This window comes from Porites lutea, chromosome 1 (assembly GCF_958299795.1).
Source record: "Porites lutea chromosome 1, jaPorLute2.1, whole genome shotgun sequence".
Classification (NCBI taxonomy): domain Eukaryota; kingdom Metazoa; phylum Cnidaria; class Anthozoa; order Scleractinia; family Poritidae; genus Porites; species Porites lutea.
The window spans coordinates 19,801,669-19,828,797 of NC_133201.1; the positions used below are offsets into that span (position 1 = coordinate 19,801,669).

At 39.0% G+C, this 27,129-nt stretch overlaps 1 protein-coding gene and 1 long non-coding RNA gene across 5 annotated transcripts in view; both read left to right on the forward strand.

The window, feature by feature from the left end:
* The window catches only part of LOC140946275 (uncharacterized), a 111,405-nt gene extending 98,363 nt beyond the window's left edge, over positions 1-13,042 (forward strand). Inside the window, exons 1-4 of one of the 4 annotated variants that reach the window (XM_073395375.1) lie at positions 8,879-8,947; positions 11,776-12,082; positions 12,250-12,396; positions 12,786-13,042. In XM_073395375.1, the coding sequence (XP_073251476.1) occupies positions 11,999-12,082; positions 12,250-12,396; positions 12,786-12,908 (354 nt within the window). In that variant the 5' untranslated portion in view covers positions 8,879-8,947; positions 11,776-11,998 and the 3' untranslated portion in view covers positions 12,909-13,042. Of the gene's footprint in view, positions 1-8,878; positions 8,948-11,281; positions 12,083-12,249; positions 12,397-12,785 lie in introns of those variants that run through there. The other 3 variants (XR_012166832.1, XM_073395383.1, XM_073395368.1) reach the window with 3 other exon arrangements.
* An 11,710-nt stretch (positions 13,043-24,752) lies between these two features.
* LOC140946303 (uncharacterized) overlaps positions 24,753-27,129 on the forward strand; it is a 17,206-nt gene continuing 14,829 nt past the window's right edge. The window contains exon 1 of the long non-coding RNA XR_012166834.1: positions 24,753-24,883. This is a non-coding gene — a long non-coding RNA (uncharacterized lncRNA). The remainder of the gene's footprint in view (positions 24,884-27,129) is intronic.

Sequence of the window (27,129 nt, forward strand, 5' to 3'; positions counted from 1 at the left end):
AATTGGCTAAACAGGTTCCTGTATTTTGCGTATTAAAGTGGCAAATTTCTGCCAGGAGGTTCTTAATCCCGCACAGGTTCTTATTCGCAGGTGTTAAATTGCTGTATATGCGTAGAATAGCTCTAAACATGATTATAATTGTCTATGTTGTAATTGTACAGTTTCAGTTTAAACATTTTCTACAAATTACATCCTGAATCTACATGTCGTATACTCATGTAAGGTCGTGCAAAAAATAATGTAACCTGTGAAACTTGATCAACATTTCGACCATGCCTTTACTAGTATTTTTCTACCCAAGACTTTTGCAATCTCTTGAAGAAAACCCAGTTACCCTTCAGTACTAAAGCACTTATTCATGTAAACAAAATTTATTTAATCCTTAAATGAAGCCTGAGTTGACACAGTTTATGGGTTTAGTTTTGAAGGGTTTGAACTTTTGCTGGGCAACTAGGTTTTGATTGGGCTAAGTGCAGCATGGAATGTTTCTAAAATTTGCACTCCAGACATAATGAATACGTTATAAACTGATTAGACTCGATGACAGTTTGGAAAACCTGTCGTTTCTTCTTCTGTCATCTGAGATCAGGCTCAATTAATACTTTGTTCGTTTTGCTTGGTAAATTTTGCACGAGTATACATGTAATGCCTTTCAAATAATTATACCTGACAAGTTTCCTGTAAACAAATGAGCACAGTAACATGTCTTTGCGAATAAAAATGCTGATAATTCTTCTGGAGAATCCTTTTTCCAAAAAACTGATTATTTTAGAGGTATCTGTTGAGTTGAGCTGGAATTTGAAACAGAATCTTGTCAATTGTTTTTCATTTTTTTCATCTTTGCTGTTCCTTTGACCATTGATTTGAAATTACATGCACTTTTAGTATACATGTACTAGCACCTTGTTTTTATATTTAAACACAGTTTCTGTTTATCGTAAACATTTTTGGTAAGCATCCATACAGGGTGTATATGCTGCATGCACCAAGGAAATCTTGTGTACTGCGGTGGAATCCCACCTTATACGGCCACCTTGGTAATACGGTCGACTCATTAAATACAGCCACTTTTTGTGGGGCCGGCAAAAAGGCCATACGGATGAAAAAAAAAAAAAAATTCGAACGGTAGACCTGAACGGCTGAACGGCACGAGTAAAATTTCGGTCATTTGTCGCAGATTTACCTTTGGACAAGTTGCAGAAATTCTACAATAATTTTATTATGGCTGTTTCCAATTGAACGGGTCATGAACGGGTGAGTTTTTTTCGCCACGCAGAATATAAACAAACTTGTTCTAGACAAACAACAAAAAAAGAGCGATTAAACGCTTTGATGCTTTTAAATAAAAACTTGCTATGGCCATCACAAATGGAAAACGTGAATAGAAATAATGTTAAAAAGCTCAAATCACGATGAATAAATCGGCAGCGGTAAGAATTTTTGAATATCGAATTATGAATGAAAGTAAAGCTTGCATCATAGCAGACCGTTTTGAAACTAATTAATTGCGTAGCGTCACGTCGCCAGAGAAAACTTCGAGATGTCACGCTTGTCGTGATACTCACCCGTGCTGGCCAACGAGCAACAAACCGTCGCTTCATAGAACTATGCCATAGTCTTACACTGTTCTTTGCAAAAAAAATCTTAGGCCTTTCAAAAAATGACGAGAGTTTTGGTTCACGAAAAATAAATCATCAGATAGTTGACTGAGTAGATGTTGGTCACGTGCTACGCAACGAGTTTTGCAAGTGACTCGAATTTCATTCGCGATGAGAAAGATCAGAAAGTGTTACTGGTAAAACCCTTTTCTCTTCGTTTGATAGACTGTTTCCCGTGATTCTGGCAGCGGGTCATTAAACGAGTGAAATCGCCAATTCCACCTATAGTTTCTTAGTAGTTTACCCGGGATCAGAGGAACACGTTTTCGACTGAACAATTGCGGTGAAACAGTTGTTTACACAAGACAGTATTAATTTTCGTCGCTCTGTCAGACTTTTTTCGGTCGGTTCTGAATTTCACGCTTGGTTCGAGATCAATGTTACGTTACGGCAAGAAAGCAACGAAGCACGGCTAGAACAAGATTTCGCAAACTACCATTTCGTGTCTTCGTTTCGCAAACGACCGGCCACAAGGCATTACATAAGGCCATCTGAACAGCGTAAAAATTAATTATGATCCAAGGCATTTGAATGAACGGTTCCAACTGATTGAAGTTTTGAACGGGTGGATAATTTTTCTGAACGGATGACCAAGTCGTTCGAACGGATTCAAATTTTTCTGAACGGGTGCCACAGCCGTTTGAACGGATTAGTCAGGTCTCTTAGTGCAAAATATAGGCCGGATCGTTACAGACGTGACAAAAGTGTCAAATTTGGCACAGAGCTTCCTTAGCACCTACCGATTAATACTGGAGGGGGTGCCCGTTACAAATGGTCCTAATTACAGATAAAAGGGGGGGTTAACTTTCACCTATAATAGCAGATTGGGTGTCCTGTGGTGAGTACTCTTCTTGTTTGATTTGGCTAAAAAACATTGGTTGCAAATTTTTAAGTTTTTAATTTGGTAATGTTTAGTTGTTGTTACACTATTCAAAATAGTTTTACATGTACATAATACTGACTAGTGCCCAGTCTCCACACGGTAAGTGTGGCCATGTTCACTGTGCGGACTGTGCGGCTATCAGTGTCACTGCTAAGACTTGCCAGTGATAATATCATTACATATCAATTTAAACAGATCACAAAGCCAGCTTTCAAAGATGTCATACAATAACATAAAACTCAAATGTATCACATCCTAAACGATAGAATCGTAAAGTTTGACATGCCACATGAACGACCTCATGAACCGTAACTGACAACGCGCCCACTTTGTAATTGTGCAGCTAAGATTAGATTATAATTTGCTTCGTTGGTAACCCTGTCCTTGAGATAATGATTAAAACATGTCAACCTCGTCCTCAGGGGGAAAAGGAGGAGCAAGGGTGGCACAGTTGGTTAGTGCGCAGCCTTCGGGGCGAGAGGTCCCGAGTTCGAGCCCGGTGCCAACACCTCCTTATTTCAACTTCTCTTTTTTCTGTGTAGCTTTGACTAGCTTTAAATACCTTTAAAATGGAGAATTAATGGAGAGAGGGGGGTAAAAGGAGCGCACCGTCGACCTCAAGTTTATCACTTATTATGACTGTCACGAGTTATTGACTTAAAATATGGTCGCTTTACCTTTTTCTACCTTTTTATTAAGCCTTGGGGACGAGGTTGTAAAACATGCCTCTCCAGGAATTTTTAACACTCTTTATTTTTTGCACATTTGCATTTAAAAAGAAGTGTATGAGGTCCCTGCATGTCTATACACCTGTAAGCGGCTCATTCACTTCAGAGCCCTTGGACCAGAGTGTTAATGGTACGTCTATACGATCTTTCAAAAAAAGGAAGGTCGTCGCGTGCGTTACAATTTACAAACAAACTAACTTCAGAAGAGCTGAAATTTACAGGAACAAGGCCTCTTTTAGCCAACCAATTATACATCATTTATGAAATAGCGTAATTTGTTTGATGCAATAAGGCGAATGCCCCGTGGTTACGAAATCTTAAGATCATGAATTCCTCAAGAGCAATTCAGTTACCAGCTTTTCACAAAGAAATGCCGTGGAAAATTACCTAAAATACCAAAAAAGCAAGGGTCAACAATAATTATGGCCTGGTCCCTTATAATAATGGAGTGGTCATGATAAAGAAGCCCATCAGTCCCAACTTTGACCACTCAAACAGATTTTTGACAGATTACATACTGCAAAACTTTGCATTCACTTATGCCTATGTTGCCACACCAGGAGCCTAGAAATCGGCTCCTGGTGACACCTTGTTTTTATTGCTGAGTATCATTCTAAAGAGCTTTACGAAATATTTTGTTAGTAGGGGTGTTTTGAACATGATTGATATTTAGAGATGGCGACAAAAACGAACACAGAAATAGTCACAAAACAAGACGCATGAAACAACCGCATCTAATATTCGTTTTACACCGATATAATGGCTTCTTTGGCTGCTATGCTGACGTTCTTGAAGATGGCCGGTAGTATCACAGCTAGTCCCGGGTTAGGTATACCGTTTATTACCAGTTTCACGGTTCCTGAGACTTAGGGCCTGTTAACATAAAGGTGGGGGACCCCAGGTAGGTGAGGTAACCTGCTTAGGTGGGGTAAAAAAATAACCCTCCTTTACATGCAATCTTACAACCCCGCCATGCATCCTGGGGTGCAGTTTCTCAAGATTATATGAATGGTCGCTAACCATGTAAACAAGAAAAATGCTGGCAAACCACGTCTACGCTCAATTGCTGCTCTTGCTGCAACCTTCAGTGTTGTGGCTTTCTGTTGTTACCTTTAATAATTATGTGAAGCCACCCAGCGCCAAAGTGAATTTTGCGCGAATTTGATGTATCTCGAATCCGACCCCGACTAGCCTGGGTTTCCTCACCTTGAAACGTTGACATGGCAAAGTTTGACCTCAGCTGAGAGGGTTACCTGGTGTGGCAGACCGGGCTACCCACCTTGAAGGGTGACCCCACCTATCATGTAAACGTGATCAAATTAAAATGAGAGATTATACTACCTGGGGTCCCCTTCCTTCATGTAAACAGGCCCTAAAAGTTAGCCCGGCCCCCTTTCTACAGTTTCAGCAGTTAAGCTATTCACCATTTATCATTTGAGTCAATCTTGTACCTCTTGAGTCTCACTTTTACGACTTGATAAGCTGTTATTATTTTTAGACATGAGTGCTTCAGTGCCAAATGTAGAGGCTTCATGATAAACTGTGCTGTTTTTTTAACCTTGGGCTAACTTGTTTCTTTTTTTCGTTTATGAGACCAGATTCTTTTTTGTTTGTTTTTGCTTTGTTAAGCTTAGACAAACTGCGGAAATTGTAAATGATATGACTTGTGCCACGGTGCTTGCTTCTCTGTCAAAACATGCACTTGCGTCTAGCAGATAACTGGGTAAAGAGAGACTGAATGGCATCCAGGCCTATGTTAAGCTGAAAAATTAATTACCTCCCTAGGAAAGAACTATTTTGGGTTCTGTCATTTCGTTATTTGTTCTTCATGAATAGCTGTCATAAATCCCTGATAATATGTGATACAACAGACTCTTTGACAATTTCTTTTTTCTGAAATTTTGTTTGCTTTCTTCAGCTTAAAGTGACATGTAACGACAAGTAATAATTGATAAATAAGGCTTAAGCCACACAATAAGGCCTCCTCTAATTGAAATACATTGGAAAAGGAGAAGAGACCCCAGAAGCTGAGTACTTGCAAGTTATGAAGCAAAGACGAGGCCATCTTAGAAATGACTTATGAAAATGTGGGCGGACTGTGGACTTGCTTTAAGGGCACAGTAATAATCAACTTAATTACACAATCAATAAGCAAAAAGGGATGGGAATGCCAGATGTTCGAGTGAAATTGTTGTTTACAACCTGAGAATAGAATTCAGAGTGATTTAAGGTATTAAATAACAATTTTCAATCAAAACACCACAGGAACCCCAGCAGGTGAAATTTACAATAATTAAATCCTGTTTAGCACGCTTCAGTGGCATATTTGCATTGGGCACCCCCTCTAATATTCATGGTACTGCAATAAGCTATCGCTGTGCAAAGTTTGGTGCTTTTGTCAACTCTGTAACGATCCTGACCCTAAGAGACCTGACTAGATAGACAATTTTTGTGAACGGATGGCACAAGCCGTTCGAACGGATGGATGATTTTTGTGAACGGATGACCAAACCGCTCGAACGGATGCAAATTTTTCCGAACGGGTACACCCCGGGGGGGGCACTTTAGGAATTTCTGGGTGGGGATGTGCCGCTGGGAGCCTGGAACCCTTAACCTTTACCAGAGCTAGTTCAGCTGAATTTTGCTACCCTATACTAGAGTAAACTCCCCAAATCCCCCTATCCTAGAGTAGCTATGTACCTAGTCTAGATAAAATCTTCAACCAACTGATCAGTTTCCTGAAAAATGATACCCTATACTAGAGTAAACTCCCCAAATCCCCCTATCCTAGAGTAGCTGTGTACCTAGTCTAGATAAAATCTTCAACCAACTGATCAGTTTCCTGAAAAATGATACCCTATTCTAGAGCCAAACGCTCTGATTTATATACCCTATCCTAGAGTAAACTGCTTGAAAACCATACCCTTCACAGCGGCACATACCTATATAGCCCACATATGGCAGTACCCCCCCCGGGGGGTACACTAGCCGTTCGAACGGTTGGGCAATTTTTGTGAACGGATGACACAGCCGTTCGAACGGCTTGACTTCCTTTTTAAACGGATCGCCCAAGCCGTTCGAACGGATGCAAATTTTTTGTGAACGGATGAGAAACGGCTTGTGAACGGATTTCCGTTCGAAAACGGGAAGCCGTTAGTGTACGTTTTCGCGTGAGAGGTCACATTTTCTTATAAAAAAACCATTGTTAATGCGGTCACTTGTTAATGCGGCTAACAGCCAGGGCCGGGTTGTTCAAAGCTGGGTTAGTGCGAAATTTAAACTCACATATGAGAGCTTAAAAAGCAAATTCAGTTTAATTCTCTTTGCCTACAAGACAGTGATGATTGGATACTCTAAAAAGAATAGAGAAAATTATCTGAGAGAGTGCTTTTGATAAAAAGATAAAGAATCCTGGGTTAGCACTAACCGGCGTTCGAATAACAACTGGACCCAGGTCTTTAAAATCGCAAACAGTAGAATCTGTTATAATTTCATCCCATTTATACGGTCACTCATTTGAAATTTAGAAATTCAAAATTCCTGTGACATGTCAATTTCATTGACCTGCATGTAGTTTAGTTAGCAGAGCCTGTTCTTGTTTTGTTTTTAGACTTAAATCCATTTGGGACGGTTTAATTATATATGGCTGATTTTTAAAAGTGTTCTATGTTCTGAAGGAAAGTTCCAAGTACTTTTTACAGTAGTTACTACATCCCGGCTGTTCATTAAAGAGAACAGTTGTCACTCAAGAAGTGTGAATGCACTGTATGGTGTATTTGCCACAATGGCCTCAAGTCATGAAATTTGACCCTGCCCTAACCTGAGATCAGGCGTTATTTTTTTATTTTTTTTTTTGGCTTCTTTGGCTCGAGAAGGAAAAAAATAACGCCTGATACATTTATTTAACAAGCCGTCAACCACCCCCTAATTTACATAATCTAACGTCTACTCGACCTGTCATGTTATTAGCCAATAAGCGTTTATCATACGGGAATCGAATTTTGGCGCGAATAATGTCTGTTTTGAAATCAGTTTTAGGGAAAAGAAAATTTTTAAGTACGTCCATGTTCAGATGGCGCTTCCTAAAAAAATTTTAAATGTGTTGTTTTTGTGATGAAATACTGCTAGCTGGAGCTGCCGTACCTTTATTTAACAGCTACAAATAGTAAAGAATTTACTGGTTAAAGCTCGTTGACTTCGTTCTGTACCAAAAGCAGTGAAAAAAAAATTAGGCTGAAGCACCATATTTCACGAACTGCAAGGTGTTGTGAAAGCGAAGATCGCTCAAAATAATTCGCAGGTTTCTGCTGAAGGAGGAATTACAGCCAAGTCGGGTCAAGATTCTATTCATGAATTCATTATTTGAAAAGTGAACCCGTTTGTCGCTTCAGTAACTTGTAGCCGGTATCAAATTGCATTCAAATGATCGGTGTAAACGATGAGATGGAAAATATTTCAATGGATGAAATTTCTTTTTAGGCATTCTTCAAATTCAAGAAAACTGAGCCGGCAGAAATTTCATAACGAACTCGCGTGTGTATTCACTGCTCATTACGCAAACAAAAATGCAGACTGAAATCAACAACAACTAACGGATGGCGGCATTTTGGCCAATCGGAACAGCGCAAATCATTCGTATTGTTTCCTATCCAATCAGGGAAAAGTCCAGATTCTGGCTTTTTTACATGTGATCCGACAAAGAAATGTATCATGCCATCTTCCCGTGAGAGACATAAAGGGAGAATAGGGAGAGGGCATGATCTCAGGCTAACCCTGCCCTGGTGATATGGGCGCCCCGTTATTATAATACGGCCACATTTTTTTGACCCATTGGTGACTGTATCAATGGGGTTCCACTGTACGTATGTAAATAGCACAAAGATTTGTAAAAAAACATGTAACGCTCACATTGATATAGTCAATGAATCAGTTTTTAAGCTTTAACATTAGTACAGGTGTAAACACAACTTTTTTGTCCAAAAATAAGCAAATCTTTTTCCATTTCATTTCACTTATCAAGATGAATAAATTACTGTAGTTGTGCTCCACACTGTTTTCCTTACATTTCGATTCTTTCATGGTACTGGTGAGGAAAATTTATTTGACAATAAAGACCTTTTTTTCTAAATAGTAATCATGTTTTGTTATTCTTAGAACCTTTATATGTAATTGACCTGAGTCAGCATCAAATTTCTTGTAATATTAATTATTTTATAACACAGATTACTTTTTTAATTATTATCTGCCATTCAGCAGCTGTAACCCACCAATGTCTTTGTTTTTTATAACATAAAAAGGTAAAGTGCAGGCCCTGATTTGTTTAGTTTTGGTTATTTGCTCATGAGTACAGTGCAAGCTGGAGAAAGCTGGTGGGTGCTTAATACATATACAAAATTAATGATATGCCCTCTTTCCGAGGGTTGGTTTATAATGCCATGGTTTCTCATTGTAAGGTTTTAAAAAATGCACAGTTAGAAAGCAGAGACGGAAAGAAAAAGTTAAAAGTTTCTTGTTTCCTTGATGTGCAAGGCAAGAAAATTTGAGTAACTACAAAATAATATTATTAATTTTTGCCTTGAAGGACTTAATCATTTCCTTTGTTTTCTTCACAGCAGAGAGCATGTCCAGTTGTGAAACACTAGCAAGATATCTGTTACAAAGTTTTTAAAGGATTTAAGGTACCTGATACAGTGATTTGAGCTTTACAGTCAAAGAATGTCTTGAAATGAGAATTGGTTATTAGAAATGTACACGTGTAATAAAATGTAAGAGTAAGAGTATTTATGTTGACTTGAAATACTAGACCAAAAATTAAAACAGGTAAACAAAAATATTCAATAAAATATTGCTGATAGAGAGGAGGCTGGTCATTCTGTAGATACAGTGTATTATGTACAATGTACCACTACAGCTTACAGTGTAATCATGAGTTAACATACATGTGTACACCTGAACAGGCTGTATTATTGTAGTACATACCGTAGTGTAAATTAAACATAAAAGTTGCTGCTGCAACATTGTAGTAATGAATATTTCTGTGCAAGTGCTTAAAGAAACCTTGCCTAAAATGTTCTCAGTGTTTTGTCTATTGTTTATTTACAAATACCCCAATTGATATAGTGGAATGCTTGTCTGTTCAAAAATTAACCTTGGGTGCATGTTTGACCCATAATGCATGGCTTGGAAAATGCAACCAAATTCAAAGAAAGGTAATAACTCCTCTTTATGTACATGTATGTAACAACAAAGGAATATTAACTGTATTAGAGTATTTTTATTCTTCTACGGTTTTTGTAAATGTGACCCTCCACGGGAAAACGTACACTAACGACCTTCCGTTAAACGGGCTAAAACGTTAGCTATCCGTTAGTCATCCGTTAGAAAAATTGATGAAAACCGTTAGTAGCGTTGGTAAATCCGTTAGCTGGTGACTCTTGCCCGTCAGAGCGTTAATCATATCCGTTAGTGGCGTTGGTTGATCCGTTAGCACCCGATCCTTGCCCGTTAGAGCGTTAGCCGTATCCGTTCCTTAGTCAATCCGTTAGTCTGATGATCTTTACTCGTTAGAAAACTTAGCGACAACTAACATGATGAGTAATTGTTTATTTGGCATGTGTTGCCGAGCGTGAATTTGTGGCGTCACGAGAAAAAAGAATGTGGTATCCCTGGTTCTACAAGGCGCACCAAGTCGATTGAAACGGCAAATGAACAAATTTTTTGAATGGAGAATTATCACCCAAGCTGTTCGAACGGCTTCCTACCATATTCTCTTCAACGCCCCCCACTGCATAATTCCGTTCCTTAAGTTAACCCATAAAGCGGTTCGAATACTTTGATATGCTGACTTCAGTTCTCAGCTTATCAAAGAAATTTGCATAAAGTATGTGAACATGAAGTGTCAATCAACCGGAGATAAATAGTTTTTTTTTGACAATAAATTTAGATAAACGTTGTGTGATCGATACACAGCCGCGTGCTGGAAAAAGTTATTTTGAAGAGAAAAAAATAGAGTTGGATTATGTGTGACTTTCGTGGCGCACTGGTTATGTATTTAATTTGCGAATCCTCGCTTCCCAGTTCGATTCCTAGCTGTGGTGCCGGTGCTAGCGGCGCGTCTAGTTTTTTTTTTCTTTTTTCTAGATTAGTAAAGTGCATTTGAGCCATCTTTTCCCCTTGTTCTTGTTTGGAAGTAAAATACTGTAAATCCTCTATCAAGCGCTACAGACCCAGCAGCAAAAAGCCGCAAAAGTATTAAATTTGCATAGAAGACTCTCGCAAAATAAATTGCCGTGCTTCGCCGGACGCGCTATACCCTTGTCAGAGCATTAGACTACAATAGCATTAGTTACAGTTTTTAAAAGAAACTATAACTAAACAATCTGTAAATAAACCATCCGTTTTGAAAGAGAATATTGTAATGCTATTTTGAGAAGCGGTATAAACATATGTCATTCCCGACCCCCTTCCCTTCCTTGAATTTCGAACGCACTTCCTTGGGTCGTCACGCAACGCTTCCGCTGCTCTTCATTCCCGGTGGATCAAATGTCAACAAAAATTTCCATAAAGTTGTTTAGTTCGAATGTCAGTGAGCGAGAGTCGACTAATATTATTTTAATTTTCCACCAAACTCAAAGTTCCACTGATGCATTTTTGGAATAAGATAACTAAGATGGATTGAGATAACCTGCCAGACATTCGCTGTAGTTGGTAAGCGGATTCTCAACAAGAGACGCTTTTGACTGTCGGCCGCAGTTGTTTATAGCCTGTGCCAGGCACTCGCGCGTTTTTCGCATTTCTTATTACTGAACGACTTTCCACCACCATCTCGGAGCCTGGAACAGGCTAAGTTGTTTATTGATGGTGGTCTGGTGCCGCTTTTTCGCTCGATTACGACTCCGTTTTTCGGCTTGTTTCGTTAGGGACAATTGCCAATGTCACGTAGAAAACAAAGAGGAATGGGGAATTGAATGTTATTATCAGTTTTAGCTGTTGCAAAACCACGCTTTCTTTCTTTGATCGACCGTTTAACTAAAGACTTCGCTAAAAGGCAAGAGATAATACGTGACCGATTCGATTCATTTCATTCTGATTCAATTTCCGCAGTTCATGTGTTATTTGATTATTATACATCATTCACAACTTATGATCCGTTTATTTTATAGAATTAAGACTTTAGTGGTGATCAGTCACTAGAACTTTAGTATAAACCGTTAGAACGTTAACGTAAACCGTTGGAGCGTTAGAGCGGACCGTTGGACCGTTAGGACAACCCGTTAGAGCGTTAAGACAAACCGTTAGAAGGCCAGGGCTGAGCGTTAGAACGTTAGTACAAAGCGTTAGAATGACTTCAGAGCCGTTAGCAATCCGTTAAGTATCCGTTAGTTTTCTAACGTTTAACGGAAGGTCGTTAGTGTACGTTTTCCCGTGGAGGGTCACAAATGTTGGGGGCAGGGGGTAAAGGTTAGCGTTTCAGTCAGCCATGTTGATTTTTTTCCTTCATGTGCAGTGGGAAGGGTAAGCTGATCCTTTGACAAAGGACAACAACATCAACAACTACTAAACTTTATTATGGATGGAGCATTTGAATTTTAAGTGATGGAGAGGGGCCATTATTAGCCTGCATAGCTGGTAGGAGGAAAGTTTTAAAAGACAAAGGTCTTTTTCTTGTGGTCCAGTTGGATTATCACCTCCAAGTTGGGTTGACTGAATCAATTTCTTGGTTTTGCTCAATGCTGACTCTTAGTTTCTTTAAATGGAATGGCAAGTCTCCATCTTCTCCTGTGATGGGATTTTTTTTGGTGCTGATGGCAAGGGTAAGCAAGGCATTAAGTTTTGTTATTGGTCAGTTGTGTACATTTTATGTACACTTTCTATCCAACAAGGCCTCTTTTAGACATCCAGTGCAAGTGACAATACTCAGAGAGCAAACTCTACAAAGAATGAGCTGTTAAAGTGAAATATTTTTGTTTTCTGTTTACAGCCACGTAAATACGGATTTCAAGATTACAGTGCCATTGAAGAGAAATATCACACAAATTACAAGCACATACAGTTAAAAACTAGTTATTTATGCACAACTGAAACCACTGACCCAGTGCAAGGGATTGAACAGCTCTACAATGAAGATGTAAGTTAATCATGAAAAATTAAACTAATACATTGTTAGTGTGGCTTTTACGGACTGTATGTACATGTACACACTCAGTATTTACTACAGAGATTTTGAGAAAATCTGATATTTCTGGTTGGTGCCACTTTGAAATGGAGGAGTACCTCGGAATAGTATACATGTACATGTAATTATTGAATGTGTTAACAGCAACACACTTCTAGACTGCATCACTGTACAGCTGCAAGAGACCACTCACCATGAACAAGGTTGTGCTGGTAGGAAGTGGTGGCCGATGGGATTGTATTTTCATGCAGACAATAATTATTTTTGTTGGCCCGGACGTGTTTTAGGCTGGAAGGAGTGCGTGCCTTATTTTCATAGATGATTTTTTTTGTCTTTTCTAGGGAATCATTAAAAGCAACAGATACCCTCTTCAGCAGTTACTGATGCCCTGGTTTTTCCTGAGTGCAGGAGGGAATAAGAAAAAAAGTAGACAACTTCATGGAATGGTGTTGTACACAACATAATTAAAAGACTTTGGGGAATGTTTACAACCCAAATTAAGTAGCACAATCATACACTTAATTTTAATACCTCGTGCTTAACGATATTGTAATCACAATGCTAATTTATAAGCAATAAATTTTCTACAACTTTTTGACAGTAGTTTAATGTTGTAAACTTCTGGAGCTTAGTGTAGCCGCGTGACAAAATATTATTGAAAAGCCATAGGGAGATCATAGCCCCTGTCTCTGTTTCGCTGTTTGATCCCAATGGCTTCTCTTACTTTTCATCTTTAATTCACTGGCTAACCTTCTGGCCTGTTTTGTCCAGATACTCATGGACAGCGGGAAAGTGTTGCATCTCAGAGTTAGTATTCTGAGTCTCTTCCTACCCGTATTGGTTAATCACTACTTGGAGTTGTACTTTAAAACAGATTCTGGTCGTAGCTTTTGGCCAATCAGACGTCTGGTATGGTTTGAGATTGAAGCTATAGAAACCGTTTTCCGTGGTGATACGCACGCCTTGCACAAGGAATTAACAGGTTAATTCAGCATTTTTTGCATATGGTTTTCTCAGCATATTACTAGTATGAAGCTTCTCATACGCCATTTTTAAAAGCGCGAAAAAAGAAACCAGTAAAGCCTCTACATCTGTAGCCAATACACGGGATTATGACTTCTTAATAGACCATAATTAAGTACTCCATGCATAATCAAAGAAGGATTGCGAAGTGTTAATGTAGAGCGATGCGTATTTGAGGATAAGAAATACAATGCTAGTTGTCTAAATTTTGAGGGGGGAGCTGGGAAGTTACATTAATTCCCTGCGGGATTTATGGGCATTTTCTTGTCTACTGCTCCAAATTTTGTAATCTTTGTAATTTTGTAACATTTGAAACGGTAACGAAGAAGGGTATTTTACATGCGGCCACTTAGGCCTTGTACATGTAACTAACAGTTTAATTCTTCAATTTCAGCATACCAGCAATATGAGGCTTTATAGAACAATAATACTGTCACTCATGTTATTCATAATTAGCAATAATGGAACAAAATAGCAACACTTTAAAATGAGTATTGTCCACATCTGATCGTGTTGCACTTGTGTGTATAACTACTCGCGGCTTTATGCCTTCCTTGTATGCTAGCCGCGTAGGTTACTCGTACGGAATCTTATATATGTCGTAATTATTATTATTATTTTTTATCTCAGGTAATTTTTATTTTTCTCGTGTTTCAACTTTATTAGCATAACCCAAAAACAAAAGAAGAACAAAAATTACCTGAGATAGAAAATTAACCATAACAATATACTTGGTTGCATGCCCATACTAGACCGTTGGTGTTGTAGTCTCGATAATAAACAACAGACAATAAAAAAAAACAATACAAACTTACAAATTCCATAGCCTAGATAAACTGGAAAATATCCCAAGCGGAAGCTGTTCGATTTTGTTGTCTTGTAGTTGCCTGCAAGAATAAGTTTAATTATTTCAACTGCGTATTTCAAGACATTATTAAGAATGTTCAGTGGAAACCAAACTCATCCTTGTCTATTTTAGTTCTATCGTTGTTGCTTGTTGCTGTAGGGCTGACCTCGGGATGTACTGGTAACTTTTTGAAAATTTTTGAACGGAAAAATGGAACTATGCTTTATGTACTATTTTGCACACACCTACTCCCAGTAGTTCTCACACTCTGGTAAGCTAGCTCTAATTTTAGATTAACGAAACTGACGAAACTACCTACAAGATACATTTAAGTAATTTGCACAAGTCCATGACTTATAATTAATGTTTTATTGAGTAAGAAAATGCTTTTAAAAGACAGTCAGTCAACAAAATCCTGTTTCATGAAAATAAAGAAGAGGTTTGCAAGACATGTAGAGAGTTACATGAGCTGCATTAGTTACACATTTGCTGTAAAGTGCTTTAAAAAACATTCATCTTAAACGACGACGTTGCGAGAAAGCGGACGTAAATCAGAAATAGAACGATTCAATTAAATCCAATTGTAAATGAATTGGTCCTGTGCAACCATCACTCAAATCGTTTAATCCAGACGGCAATTTGTAATTGTTTCAATGGAATTTTCAACTAAATGTAATTCCTAAGTTGAAAGAGTCTTAATTGTGTACAATAAAGAAGGGGGCAGGAGTTTTAGTGGTAGCAACAATCGGCGAGAAAATTAGTTGAGACACTTCGCCCTAAAGGGGATTTCTGACGTTTTACTGACTTCAAAAGGGGAAAATAAGTCTTTCCCTCCCCCATCCCCTCCATGCAATGTTGTGCCACTGTTCGAGCTACCTATATATAGAAAACAACAAATACTCCACCTTTGGAACCTTAAAACTAATTTCATTAGCTTTAACCAGCAAGGTTCAATACAAACTGTCTCAGGAGAATCAATAGAATCAGTGGAATCATTTACATATTTAGGAAGCGAAATCAATTCCACCGAAAAAGACAAGAAAATCCGCATAGCTAAAGCCTGGACCGTCCTGAATAAAATGGACACAGTCTGGAAATCCGCTCTTTCAGACAACCTCAAACGGAGCCTTTTTCTTGCCAGCGTTAAGTCAGTTTTAATGTATGGTGTCTCTCCTTAGTCCGGCATTAATTAAATCCCTAGCTCGAGTCCAAGCTCGATGGAACCTATAACCAGATGCTGAGAGCTATACTTAACATCTCCTAGAGACACCATCCAACCAAACTGTAGCTTAATTGACCCATCCCTGACATTTCTACAATCTTACGTGAACGAAGAATGCGCTTTGCAGGTCACTGCTGGCGAGCAAAACAAAGACTTGCAAATGATCTACTGCTCTGGTCACCTAACCATGGTAAAAGGCGCGTTGGTCGCCCTACAATCACCTACATCGATCAACTCTGTAGAGACACGGGATGCCTGCTAAACGACCTCCCTGCTTTGTTGCAGGACCGTGATAGATGGAGAGATAGACTCATGAATGCCCAAGCTAGCTCGACTTGATGATAATGATGATGATGATGATGATGAATGGAGGGTAGGAGGGAGGGGGGTGGATTCTTTTGTTCTCTGAAGGTACCCTATTTGCTTACTGTCTCCAAAATTTTGTCGCCGATTGTAGTTTAGTAATAGATTTATCCTTCCTCGATGACCATGAACTGGGAGAATTATAAATAAATCTAAAGCGCCCCAAATAACCAAAATAAGTAGTAAAAGTATCCAGGACCAACGCACCCTTGTCACTGTATAGAGCTACATGCCGCTGCTTTCGGAAAACAGACGAAAATTCAACAGGTACCGCAACAAATGCCCTGACACCGGGCAGACCTCATTGTGAGAACTTGACAGAAATTCCCTGGGAAGGGGCATTAGCCTGTGTACAGCCGCCCCTCCCCTCAAAAAAAACGGAAAGGAGCTCCTTTCCGATTTTTTTGAGGCGGGGGGGGGGGCGGCTGTACACAGGCTAGGGGGCATGGGTACGCTCAGAATTGACTAGGCCACGAAGTAAGAAGCGAACTCATATCTTTATACGTTTATGCGATGCCTCTTTCGTGTCCGGCTAATATCAAGACACGAAAGAGGCATCGCATAAACGTATTAACCGTTTAAAAACGGTTGCACCTGCGCACGACCTGCCCTTGTCATCCATTTTTGATTTAGTATGTTGTTTTCAGGTCCGGAAGTAGCATGTAACTGGAAATGAAATTATTGCCTAAAAATTGTAAAGACTGTAAAAGAGACTGATGTAAGAAATATCCCTGTTATTTCGACAGGTTATTCAGTGACCCATCTTGATTTTTGCGGGGATAATATGTTATAGTATCTCTTATTTTCTAGGAAAGGTTAGGGGTTTTAGTCCTTAATGACAGACTTTATGAAGTGGCTCTACTTTTATTCGATGGAATCAGAAATAAGAAAAAGTAACACGTTCTAATATTTACAAAAACAATGGTCACTGCATTTGCAAGAAAATAGTTTTCTGGGAACGGGAACTTTACTGTTGCCAATTGGTAGAGATGTACCATTAGAAATGATCAATAGAAGCCAGGCCGTCGCACCTGACAATATATGGGAAAGAGATTTACTCTCAGCAGCTGTACAGTCAGCATCGCTTTAAGACTTTAATAGTTCTTTGTTTTAAAGCGGTACGGCGGTTAAAGGTTAGAAAAAGTAATAACCATGAATCAGAAAGCACGTGACAAACGGGCGAGACCACAGGTTTCCATATTAAACACAGCCATGCAAGTGGAACAAAGTTTCTTCCCCAAGAGGCGAAGAACGCGAAAGGCAAGGCGTGAACCCGGACTTACTCCGACGGTGCTCTCAATATACGTCACACCCCCTTCCCTCCCCACTCTGTGCTCAGTCTAGTGCTCCGTTTTACGAGTGACTTACAGGCACGGATCTAGGATAAATGCTGACCGATTTCCTCAACGAGCGCCGAAAACGCAAGCTTCTTGGGGGTCCAGGGGCATGCTCCCCCGGTAAATGTTTCAGATTTTAACTCCCTAAAGTCTCCTTTCTCGGGTTTCCGAGTCACTCAGATAGGATATTGGCCACTTCCATTCACCTTGGATAAAGCCTTGCAACTTGGAAAGTTTTTTATTTATTAAAAATATATCTATTTAAGAAAAATCTGACCGATTTCCGTAAAACGGTGGAAACCGGTGTGGATCCGCGCCTGACTTAAAAGGTTTTTCCTTAGTTTTGCATCCTTGCTGAGCATTATTTTAAGCTTGATTAGCGCCGGCACATATAAACATGGTGGCTTTTGCCTTAAGACAGGAGCTCCCCGGAGAGGTAAATCCTCATTTTCTCTTAAACGAGTATGGTGACCTATTTCTTTAATCTTCTTTCTTTCTCTCGAATAAATAGAAACTTATTGTCAGCGAAGGAAAGGAAAAATCGTCGGAAACGTGTTCAAAGCTTGTACTCGTAAATATAGTCATATTGGTATTTTAAGGACTTCTGCGTATATACAAGTTAGTGCTGCTCCTAAACGAGTATGGGGACCTCTCAATTTTATCCAAAAACTTTAGTTTCTACAACATAAACAACCAAAGTTCAGTAAATTCTGACAAAAATTTCATTGCAAGTTCTATTCCAGAGAAATGACCTTAAGGTGATTCCCTGGTTTTGCACTGCGCATCTCTTACTGCGCATAACAAGATGGCCGCCATAGAAAAGAGCATGTGAAGTAACATTATTAAAATGAAGTTGACTGAAGAGAAACGCTATTGGAATTTTTGCTTGCTGTTGTTTCTTGCCGAGGTGAGACTCAATGTGTTGGGAATGTGCATAACGTAAGCAGTACGCGTGTTGCTGAGTTCGACTTCCTCTCGGAACGGAGAACCTCGATAGTGGATATTTAACTTGTGCGTACTCACTTTGATTTTCATTTAAACGCTTTCTTTATCACATTGTGTCCTAAGTGTGATGACTCGATGAAAATTCTGTAAAAACGGATTTTTCAATACTTTCTTCCCCCTTTCACATACATTCTATTTTGAAACTCGCCCAAGTCCTCTCTCAAAAATCGGAGAAAATGCATTTGGTGCGCACTTTCTGCAGCTCTACCGCAAAAACGAGTACGGTGACCCCCATTTTTATTTCATGATTTTAATAAGGACAGTGCTTCCTTTCGATGAGAAAAAAATTGGCACAAATCTATGTTCAGTTTTTTGGCAGTTTTACTAAATTATACGGATTGAGCTATTACGGGTCGAATAGCGCGTGTCCAACTTAATTCTACTTTGGAGCGTAGAGTAAAAACAAGGGCATTAAAAGACATTTTTCTGGTACGTAAGTGGATAAACAATACATTAAAGTCAAATTCTGTGCGATACCACATGCATCATCGAAAAAATTTCTCCTTTTTGTCTAGTTTTGAGCTGCCCGCGGTTTTTGTAAAAGGGTCCTAAATAGCCGTATTTGTCAGCATTGTGACGTCCGAACGAGCACGGTGACCCCCACTTTTTATTACTTTTTTATCATCTTCTTGACTTGTTACATCAGTGTACCAAGTTTCATCTACAATCCATGTTAGGTTCTTTTACTAAGGAATCACCTTAAAGTTACTCTAGGCTACGCGGAAAGAATAGATTAGTCGAAATGCGGTGACACATGGAAACCCGAACTCGGAACCTCCCGCACGGAAAGCCGCGCACTAACCTACTGCGCTAAACCTTGCTCCTTGGCTCCTTAAATGTACTCGAACTATGATCCCGGCTGAGAGGGTCACCATATCCGGCAGACCGAGCAACATAACTCGGTGGTTTACCCCACCTACACAGGCGGGTTACCTCTGCAGCTACCCCTTTGCAAATAAATCATCAGATCGAGTTCATTAGATTCCCATACTCTCTTGTTAAGGAACCGATCGTTTATTACGTCCCAGGGGCAGGGGGGGGGGGGGGGTTCAGAAAAGTGTGGTGTATAAAAACTGTACCCCCCTAAAATAATTTAATATGAAAATTGTACCCCCCCCCCTTGGCGACAAGAATTTTTAAAATGCACCCCCCCCCCCCCCACCCTCACCTTTTAAGATGACTCGATTTTCTCTCCTTCTTTAGACATTGACTTCATATTAAAGCTAGATGGGGTTCTGGTAGTTTGGTTTGGTAAAAATAGTTGATGGGGTCCTGGGACAAGCTTGGTTACATAGCATTCAAAATGGCGGCTACCAAATCAAGTAAAGATGCAGGTCACGTGGGGCTCAGCAGCTGGCGGCATGAGAAACGGTGTGAAGTCCGAGAAAAGTCAACGAAGGGAAACTATTTTAGATCTTCACTCCAGTGTCTTGATAATAATGCAATTTTGTTATTGCTGGAGTCTATTCTGCAGAGGTCAAAGCAAGGGACGCAGACGAATTGTACAGTTCAAGGCCCAGGTCTGAGAGCAGTGCAAGAACATCTGATGCATGGATACTTGGATACTTACATTTGGAAGAAGCCTACAATCTATATTCTTCATTCAGTGAATTTTCCTGTCCAAATAAACAAGCCCTCAGAGATAAATTGCTTGATCCTCATCACGGTTTGCCTTGTTTACAAAGAGTCGTCAGCGCGACTTTTTGGTTTAGTAATGAAGGAAAAGTGTTTTTTTTGTTTCAATTATGATATGTTTTAACAACTACAACATGTCAATCCTGTGCCTTAAAATTTCGACACCCTTCACACTTTGTACTTTTTCAAAACTGACCCCCCAAAATTAACCCTTTTCAAAAATTGTACCCCCTCCACCAAAACCCCCGCCCCCCTCTGGGACGTAATAAACGATCGGTCCCTAAGTTATGAATCTTTTTCCGAGAAAAAAAAATGTTTTAAGTGCAAGATTTCTTCAAACATGAAATTGGATTCAAGGAATATGTCATTAATATATTAAACAAGCTACCCTCAAGTACACTGATTTGTCTGCCCGGACATGTATTCTGAGCTTTCTCGTTATTCTAATCAAGGAATTTGAAATAATAAGGACGACAAGCCGCTAGGAAAGACATACGAAAAACCTGTTTCCCGAGTTTTAAAAAGTTGCAAAAGCACTTGAAAACTTTTTCGATTACTCGAAAGGAGTAGAAGTTTTGTCTACAATGATCTTTAAACGGGATTTTTTCTTATTTATGAAAGAATTTAAATTCAAACCGTATGCCGTGACAGTGTCTTCTTTCCCCTGAGGCACTGTCTCAGCAAAAGCTGAAGAAGAGGTTCCTTTCAATTAAAAGCCATTAAAAATTGCTTTGCTTAATCATGACACGCACGCACTCTGTATTACTTTAACTGCCAAGTCTTAAATGAATCATTATTATAGAATTTGCTTCCCACCAATTTTTTTTTGTTATTAAACCGTACTTTGCGAGAGCACAGTTGGTTCGTTTTTACCATGTGTGTGGTCGGACATTTAATTAAAGTTTTTGTTAAGTTTTACTGACTTGTGTGGCTCGCTTTCTTTCCTAGACGTGAAACCCCCGAGCACATTACAGTTTCATAACAAGACAAAAAAACACCCTAATAATACGAATACAGAAATATGGCAGTACGTGGACGATACAACAATTCCAGAGCCTGAGACTAAGAATCAAGGAAACGTGATTCAAGACACTGTCAACGAATAGGCCGCTGAGTCCCTGTGAGTCCGACGAACAAACTTACCTTGAACAAAAGCAAATGTAAAGAGATGCGAATTCTCCTTTGCAAAGATCTATGCTAAGTTCGCTAGTATTATGAAACTACCATCAACGAGAAGGCAATCGAGGTGATGTCCAGTGTCAAGCTACTTGGCGCCTGAACATTTCTATAGATCTGAAATGAACCTGTCACATGTCAGAAAGTTCCAGCAAGGTCTCGGCGTGGCTCTACTACGTAAAGCAACTAAAGACGGCGAGCATCGCAACCAAGGAAATCATAAACTTTTTCTCAACATGCGTCCGTCCGGTCATAGAGTATGCTTGTCCCGTTTTTCAAGCTACCTCTCAGATGAGCTTGAGGGCTTGTAGAAGCGCGCCATGAGAATTATTAATTCTCTCGCATGCCCTCACCTACCAGGAGGCACTAGGACTCGCTAGTTTAGAAACTCTTTTGAGCGAGGACAGGTTCAAATGGTCAAATTGTTTCAAAACATATGTAACAATCCGGACCTGGCAAACTATACAGTTTTTTTTCCAGGTTCAAACAAACACAGTCTTAATCTGAAAAATAACGGAAAATTTCACGTTCCCATTTGTAAAACGGACAGACTAAAGAGTTTTTTTTTTCTCCAGTTTTTTTACAGAAATTGTATATAGGCCGAGTGATTTTATTAGATATTTTTGGGGATGTACATTTTAGCGTGGTTAAAATGTTTGTATTCATTTGTAGTTTTATCTAATTCAGCTCTAGAGCTGTAATTTTTTTTTAATTTCAAGTTTGAATAAACTATCTATTTACCATGTATCTATCTATACATTGCGTCCGCTATCTTTCTTCTCATTAATTGTGAAAATCAGCACCACCTACAGATTATTTAGTTATCTGATAGCAGATAGAGCGGTTTTCATTTGAGTGTCGAAAAGTAATTGGTTTTGCACTTTCTACACGATGCGATTGGCTTAAAAGATTCGCGCCACCTTTTCATCCAATCAGAAGTAAAACCAAAGCCAATTGTGACGCGCTCGCATGCATTTTCCCGCGCTTTGCGTCAGCCACATGTAATTACTTCGAGTTTTGATTGGTTCAATGTATTGTCTGTGTCCTATGTGATTGGCCAGAGTAATTACTTTGGTTTTGGTTTTACGACACTCAAACGAAAACCACTCTATACTGTAGGTCACGCACGAAGTGCATGATTTCCATCCCGTATAATCAAAGTCTCGGTAAGTGTTATTAGCCTCGAACCTCGTCTCATGCAAATAAAACACCTTTCCACCACAGAGATTTTGCACTTACCCTCGTTTTGAAAGTGAGAGTTTTTGTAACTGTTGGGAAAGAGGAGAAGGTTGGGCCGCATTACAAGCCGCAGGCTCGATTTTCGGGGGATAGCGACGTTGAACGTCGCGATCTTCGCATATTTCTGAAGGGCGAGGCGCCAAGTCTATTGTTTTGAACCAAGGGTTATATATGTTCTTTTTATTGAGCAATCTTTCATCTTTGACACTTAATCCAGTTTATCTTAAGTGGACACCCAACGTAGTTGCTATTCACGTGCACTGTCGAAAGTATAATATCAAATGGACTTCAAAAATTCTGCATTGGAGCTCCACTCTTCGTGTTCAATTTTAGCCGACCCACTCAATAAACAATAAATAAGAACAATACTGCCGAAAAATCATTACAACTGAGAACTTGTTGAATAAATAATGAAAACAACAACTTAATAATCTCTCAGGGAGATCACCCGCCAAAGCGGATACCCGCGAGGTTTGTTCGGTTTCAGAGACGGAGGACATTTTTACGTCGCTAGTATAAATCTGGCCTAACTGTCACATTTGATCGAAGAGAGATATTTACGCAAAAAAAAACTATCGCAGTTCACAAATGATTTAGACATTATCTTAATATTTTACCTTAAACTGTCGAAATTAAAGTATTGCCGCCCGCGGACAAAACTAGCTTTTTTCCGGTGTGCATCAAACACAGGCATCACGTTCAATATTATCCAGACTGAGAGCCATAGATCAGAAAAAAAATTACAATCATTAAATTTCAGTTTTAAAACCAACACTACTTGTGGTAAGATTGGGCGTATCGCGTAAGAGCTAAGACTTAAGAGGGACAGAAAATAACAATATACTGAATCATAAACACTAACGATATGTACAAAACCAACAACTCTGTAACGACTAGCTTAAACACGATCGATTCAAGCTGTGACTTTCTTTATACTTTATCACCGCTTAAGTATGGGCGAGCTGCGAGCTGCCTGTAAGCCATTAGGAAGAGGAGAGAAAAATCTACCGAATTATCCAAACTAAAGCAATGAAAAAAAACTGCATTTACTAGCTAAAACACGATCGATTTTAGCTATGTACTATTCACTTTTAATTAAAAAAATCTCCCTTCACCTCACCGCGCCGCCTGTAAGCCAAAAGGGAGAGGAGAGAATAATCTACTGAATTACCAAACTAACACAGCGTATAAAAACTGCAATTGGCTAGCTAGTAAAACATGATCGACTCAAAGTACGAGTGTTTCAATTTAAAAAAAGTCTCTCCACCTCTTAAACTTGGGCGCGCCGCCTGTAAGCTAAGAGGGAGACGAGAGAAAAATTTACTGAATTATCCAAACTAACAGCGCATGAAAACTGCAATTGACTAGCTAGCTAAAACATGACGATTCAATCAACGGGTTTTTTTACATTAGAAAAACTCTCTTCACCTCTTAAACTTGGGCGTGCCGCCTGTAAGCCAAGAGGGAGAGGAGAGAAAAATTTACTGAATTATCCAAACTAACACAGCGTATGAAAACTGCAATTGGCTAGCTAGTAAAACATGATCTATTCAAGCTACGACTTTTTTACCTTTGAAAAAAATCTCTTTTCACCTCTTAAACTTGGGCGCGCCGCCTGTAAGCCAAGAGGGAGAGGAGAGAATAATCTACTGAATTATCCGAACTAACACAGCGTACAAACCGCAATTGGCTAGCTAGTAAAACATGATCGACTCAAGCTACGAGTGTTTCAATTCAAAAAAATCTCTCTTCACTTCTCAAACTTGGGCGCGCCGCCTGTAAGCCAAGAGAAAGAGATGAGAGAATTATCTACTGAATCATCCAAACTAACACAGAATATGAAAACTGCAATTGGCTAGCTAGTAAAACATGAACTATTCAAGCTACGAGTTCTTTGCCCTTGAAAAAAACTCTCTTCACCTCTTGAACTTGGGCGCGCCGCCTGTAAGCCAAGAGGGAAAATATTTCTTTTTTTCCTAGACTTTCAAACAAGACCCTTTTTTAACACCAACCATGAATTCAAGTATTTTCATTAAGCGATTTTGACGAGAACCATAGCTGAGTTAAAATATCTCGCTCCGATGGTATAAATTCGGCGTGCAGAAGACAAGCTCTGATATTTGACGCAAATTTGTGTCCTGTCTTAAAAATGAGTTTCTTGACAGATGAACTGACAGAAAGCGATTAATGTGCACACCTGAGGGATGCAAGGAAATGTGTCAAGACTAACGCCTTGTAGTTACTTGAGTCCAGTTTGTGGGTATCTCCATGGAAATTAAGGATCCCTTGTGCGTGCACGAAAATCGACCTTGCGGCTCTTAATGGGCTTGCACTTTCAGGGCGGAAAAACGTTCTGCGCAGGTTTTTGCGCATCAGATATCGCGGACTCATGAATGAAATGCCAGCGATTTAACCTTCTTTCGCCACATGCACGACGGCGTCCTGCGATGACTTACCTCATTTAATTAGATTATAGACATGATTTGCAAACAGATTCACTGCTACAAAATGTCTTCACTTTTTCGAGAATATTGGCATTAATAACTGGAAACTGCGGTGGCGCTGGTGCATTGTGTTCATAGTTCATATCAGGTGAGAAGCCGTTTTTTATTCTTTACAGTAAACTTGAGTTAATTATAGAGTGAGATTCTCAATCTACTACAAATATTTCTCTCTTATAGAACTTCCTTTTTATATCAACATTACAAAAAAAATATTCATTAAGCCAGACTCTCTTCACGATATGACCTAATCTGTCAATTTCAATAGACGGTCCTTGTCACTTTTTTGGAAGCCATCTTGACGAGTAGGCAAACGCGTGAGAAATTACAGTGTTTGTATGAGAATCTGATGTCGAATAATTTCCGTAAAACGGCTGTTCTGAAAAAGATATGAATTGTGACTTTAAGCTACAAAGCAAAGGATTGCACTTAAACGTTTTTGGGGCCTAACTGTGCTTAAATTTCTCCTAAGGCCTGCTTTAGATTTTCCATATATTTACGTCTGTAAAGTTCCCGGGACTTTCTGACAGACAAATGTATAAAAAACATTACAAAGTGGTTCTAGGTCTTCTAGCTCATGTAACGCCTCTCATTTTTTTTTCAGTAGAATCCTTAGGAGTGAATCTTTAGTTTTCAATTCATTTCTTTTTTTTCAGAACAACCGTTTTACGAAAATTATTCGACATTAGATTCTTCTACGACAAACACTGTAATTTCTCACGTGGTTGACAGCCTACTCGTCAAGATGGCTTCCAAAACCGTGACAAAGTCTATTCCTGCTAAGCTTACAATGCATTTGTCTTGTATGTTGCAGTAACTTATAATCATTTTACATGCATGCAAAGATTTCACTTATTTACAATATTGCACATGCACTAGAAGTGGGATGACATTCTTGGTAGTCATCACTTTTTTGCTAACATTGTGGCTCGATTGATCTTACCTCAAATGGATTGTTTTTTAAACCTTGTCAAGAACAATGTGAAAAGTGTACTTTTTTCGTGCCATTTCAGAAAACAGTTTAGCTCCTAGCTAAACCTCTTGTTGTTTTCACAATAACAATACAGCTGTATATATGCTTTAAACTTCTGTTGCTGTAATGATACACTCTCAGAGAACTGCTGAAATCGATATTATGATCTCCATATCTCACTGTCACAGGCCACAGTGTTTGTCGAATGTAATAAACAAGTGTGAGTGCGAGATATTAGTACAAAGATATTTGTGGACAAATTCTCCAAGCTTGCATTAAGCATATTCTTTAGAATATGCTTAACGATTTTCAAAATACTAGATGCCTGGCAGTCAGAAATTCACTTCCAATTTGCACGAAATATCACATTTAATTTGTGTAATAACATCAGGACGTTGTTTAGAAAAATCAAGCGATTTCAAACACTGCTTTGGGCTTGACGTAGAGGCAACTGTCGAGCCTGGGCATAGAGTGAACATACATACATACATATACTTTATTTATGCTCGAAATTTACAGAGTAGCTGTAGGCAGTAGAGCTAATTAAATGTATTCGAGAAAATAAGTTAAAATAAAATAAAATATGCTATATTACAATTCCAATATTATTTATAAACTATATACAACATTATGCATGCAAAGGAAAATATAACTTGTAAATCTACTGTGGAAAAGCTTCATATCTGAGGATCTCCTGCTGGAATTTTAGAAAATTTAATGTTTTGTAAGTGTCTGGGAGAGAGTTCCATATTTTGCTAGCTAAGTATGAAAAAGATTGCAGACCGTAAGTCGTTGTTTTTGGGTTGGGAAGGGCCAGGATATGATTTCCGCGCAAATTGTAGGATGAAGACCGTGCGGTGAACATATCTTTTAAATAACCTGGATAATTCGCAAAGAACAGACTCTTATATAAGGTAATCATGAAGTTCTGGAGGCGTCTAATGAATAGAGATTTCATGTTAACTTTGCTTAGTAAAATGTCATATGGAGAGCTGTTCCTGTAGTATAAACCTAAGAATGCGCTTATTTAGCGTGCACCACAGAAATGCCACACAGAAGAACAGTAGTAGAAATGTGGCAAAATAAAGGCTTTATAAAGCTTCAATAGCGTCTCCTTATTAATAAGTTTCCGAAATCTAAGCATTACGTTAAATTGATTATTTATTTTCTTACAGATAACTGATACGTGGTTATCAAAAGAGAGCCTCATCCCAAATATATCTATTGAGTTATTTACTGGGAAACTATTAATTGTGCTCAGTTTTTCCCAGGATTAGAGCTTGGTGCTCTTTCTCGTTAACAATCATGCCATTGTTTTTTTACCACTGATTTGCGACATTATATCTTCTTGACAAATGCATTTT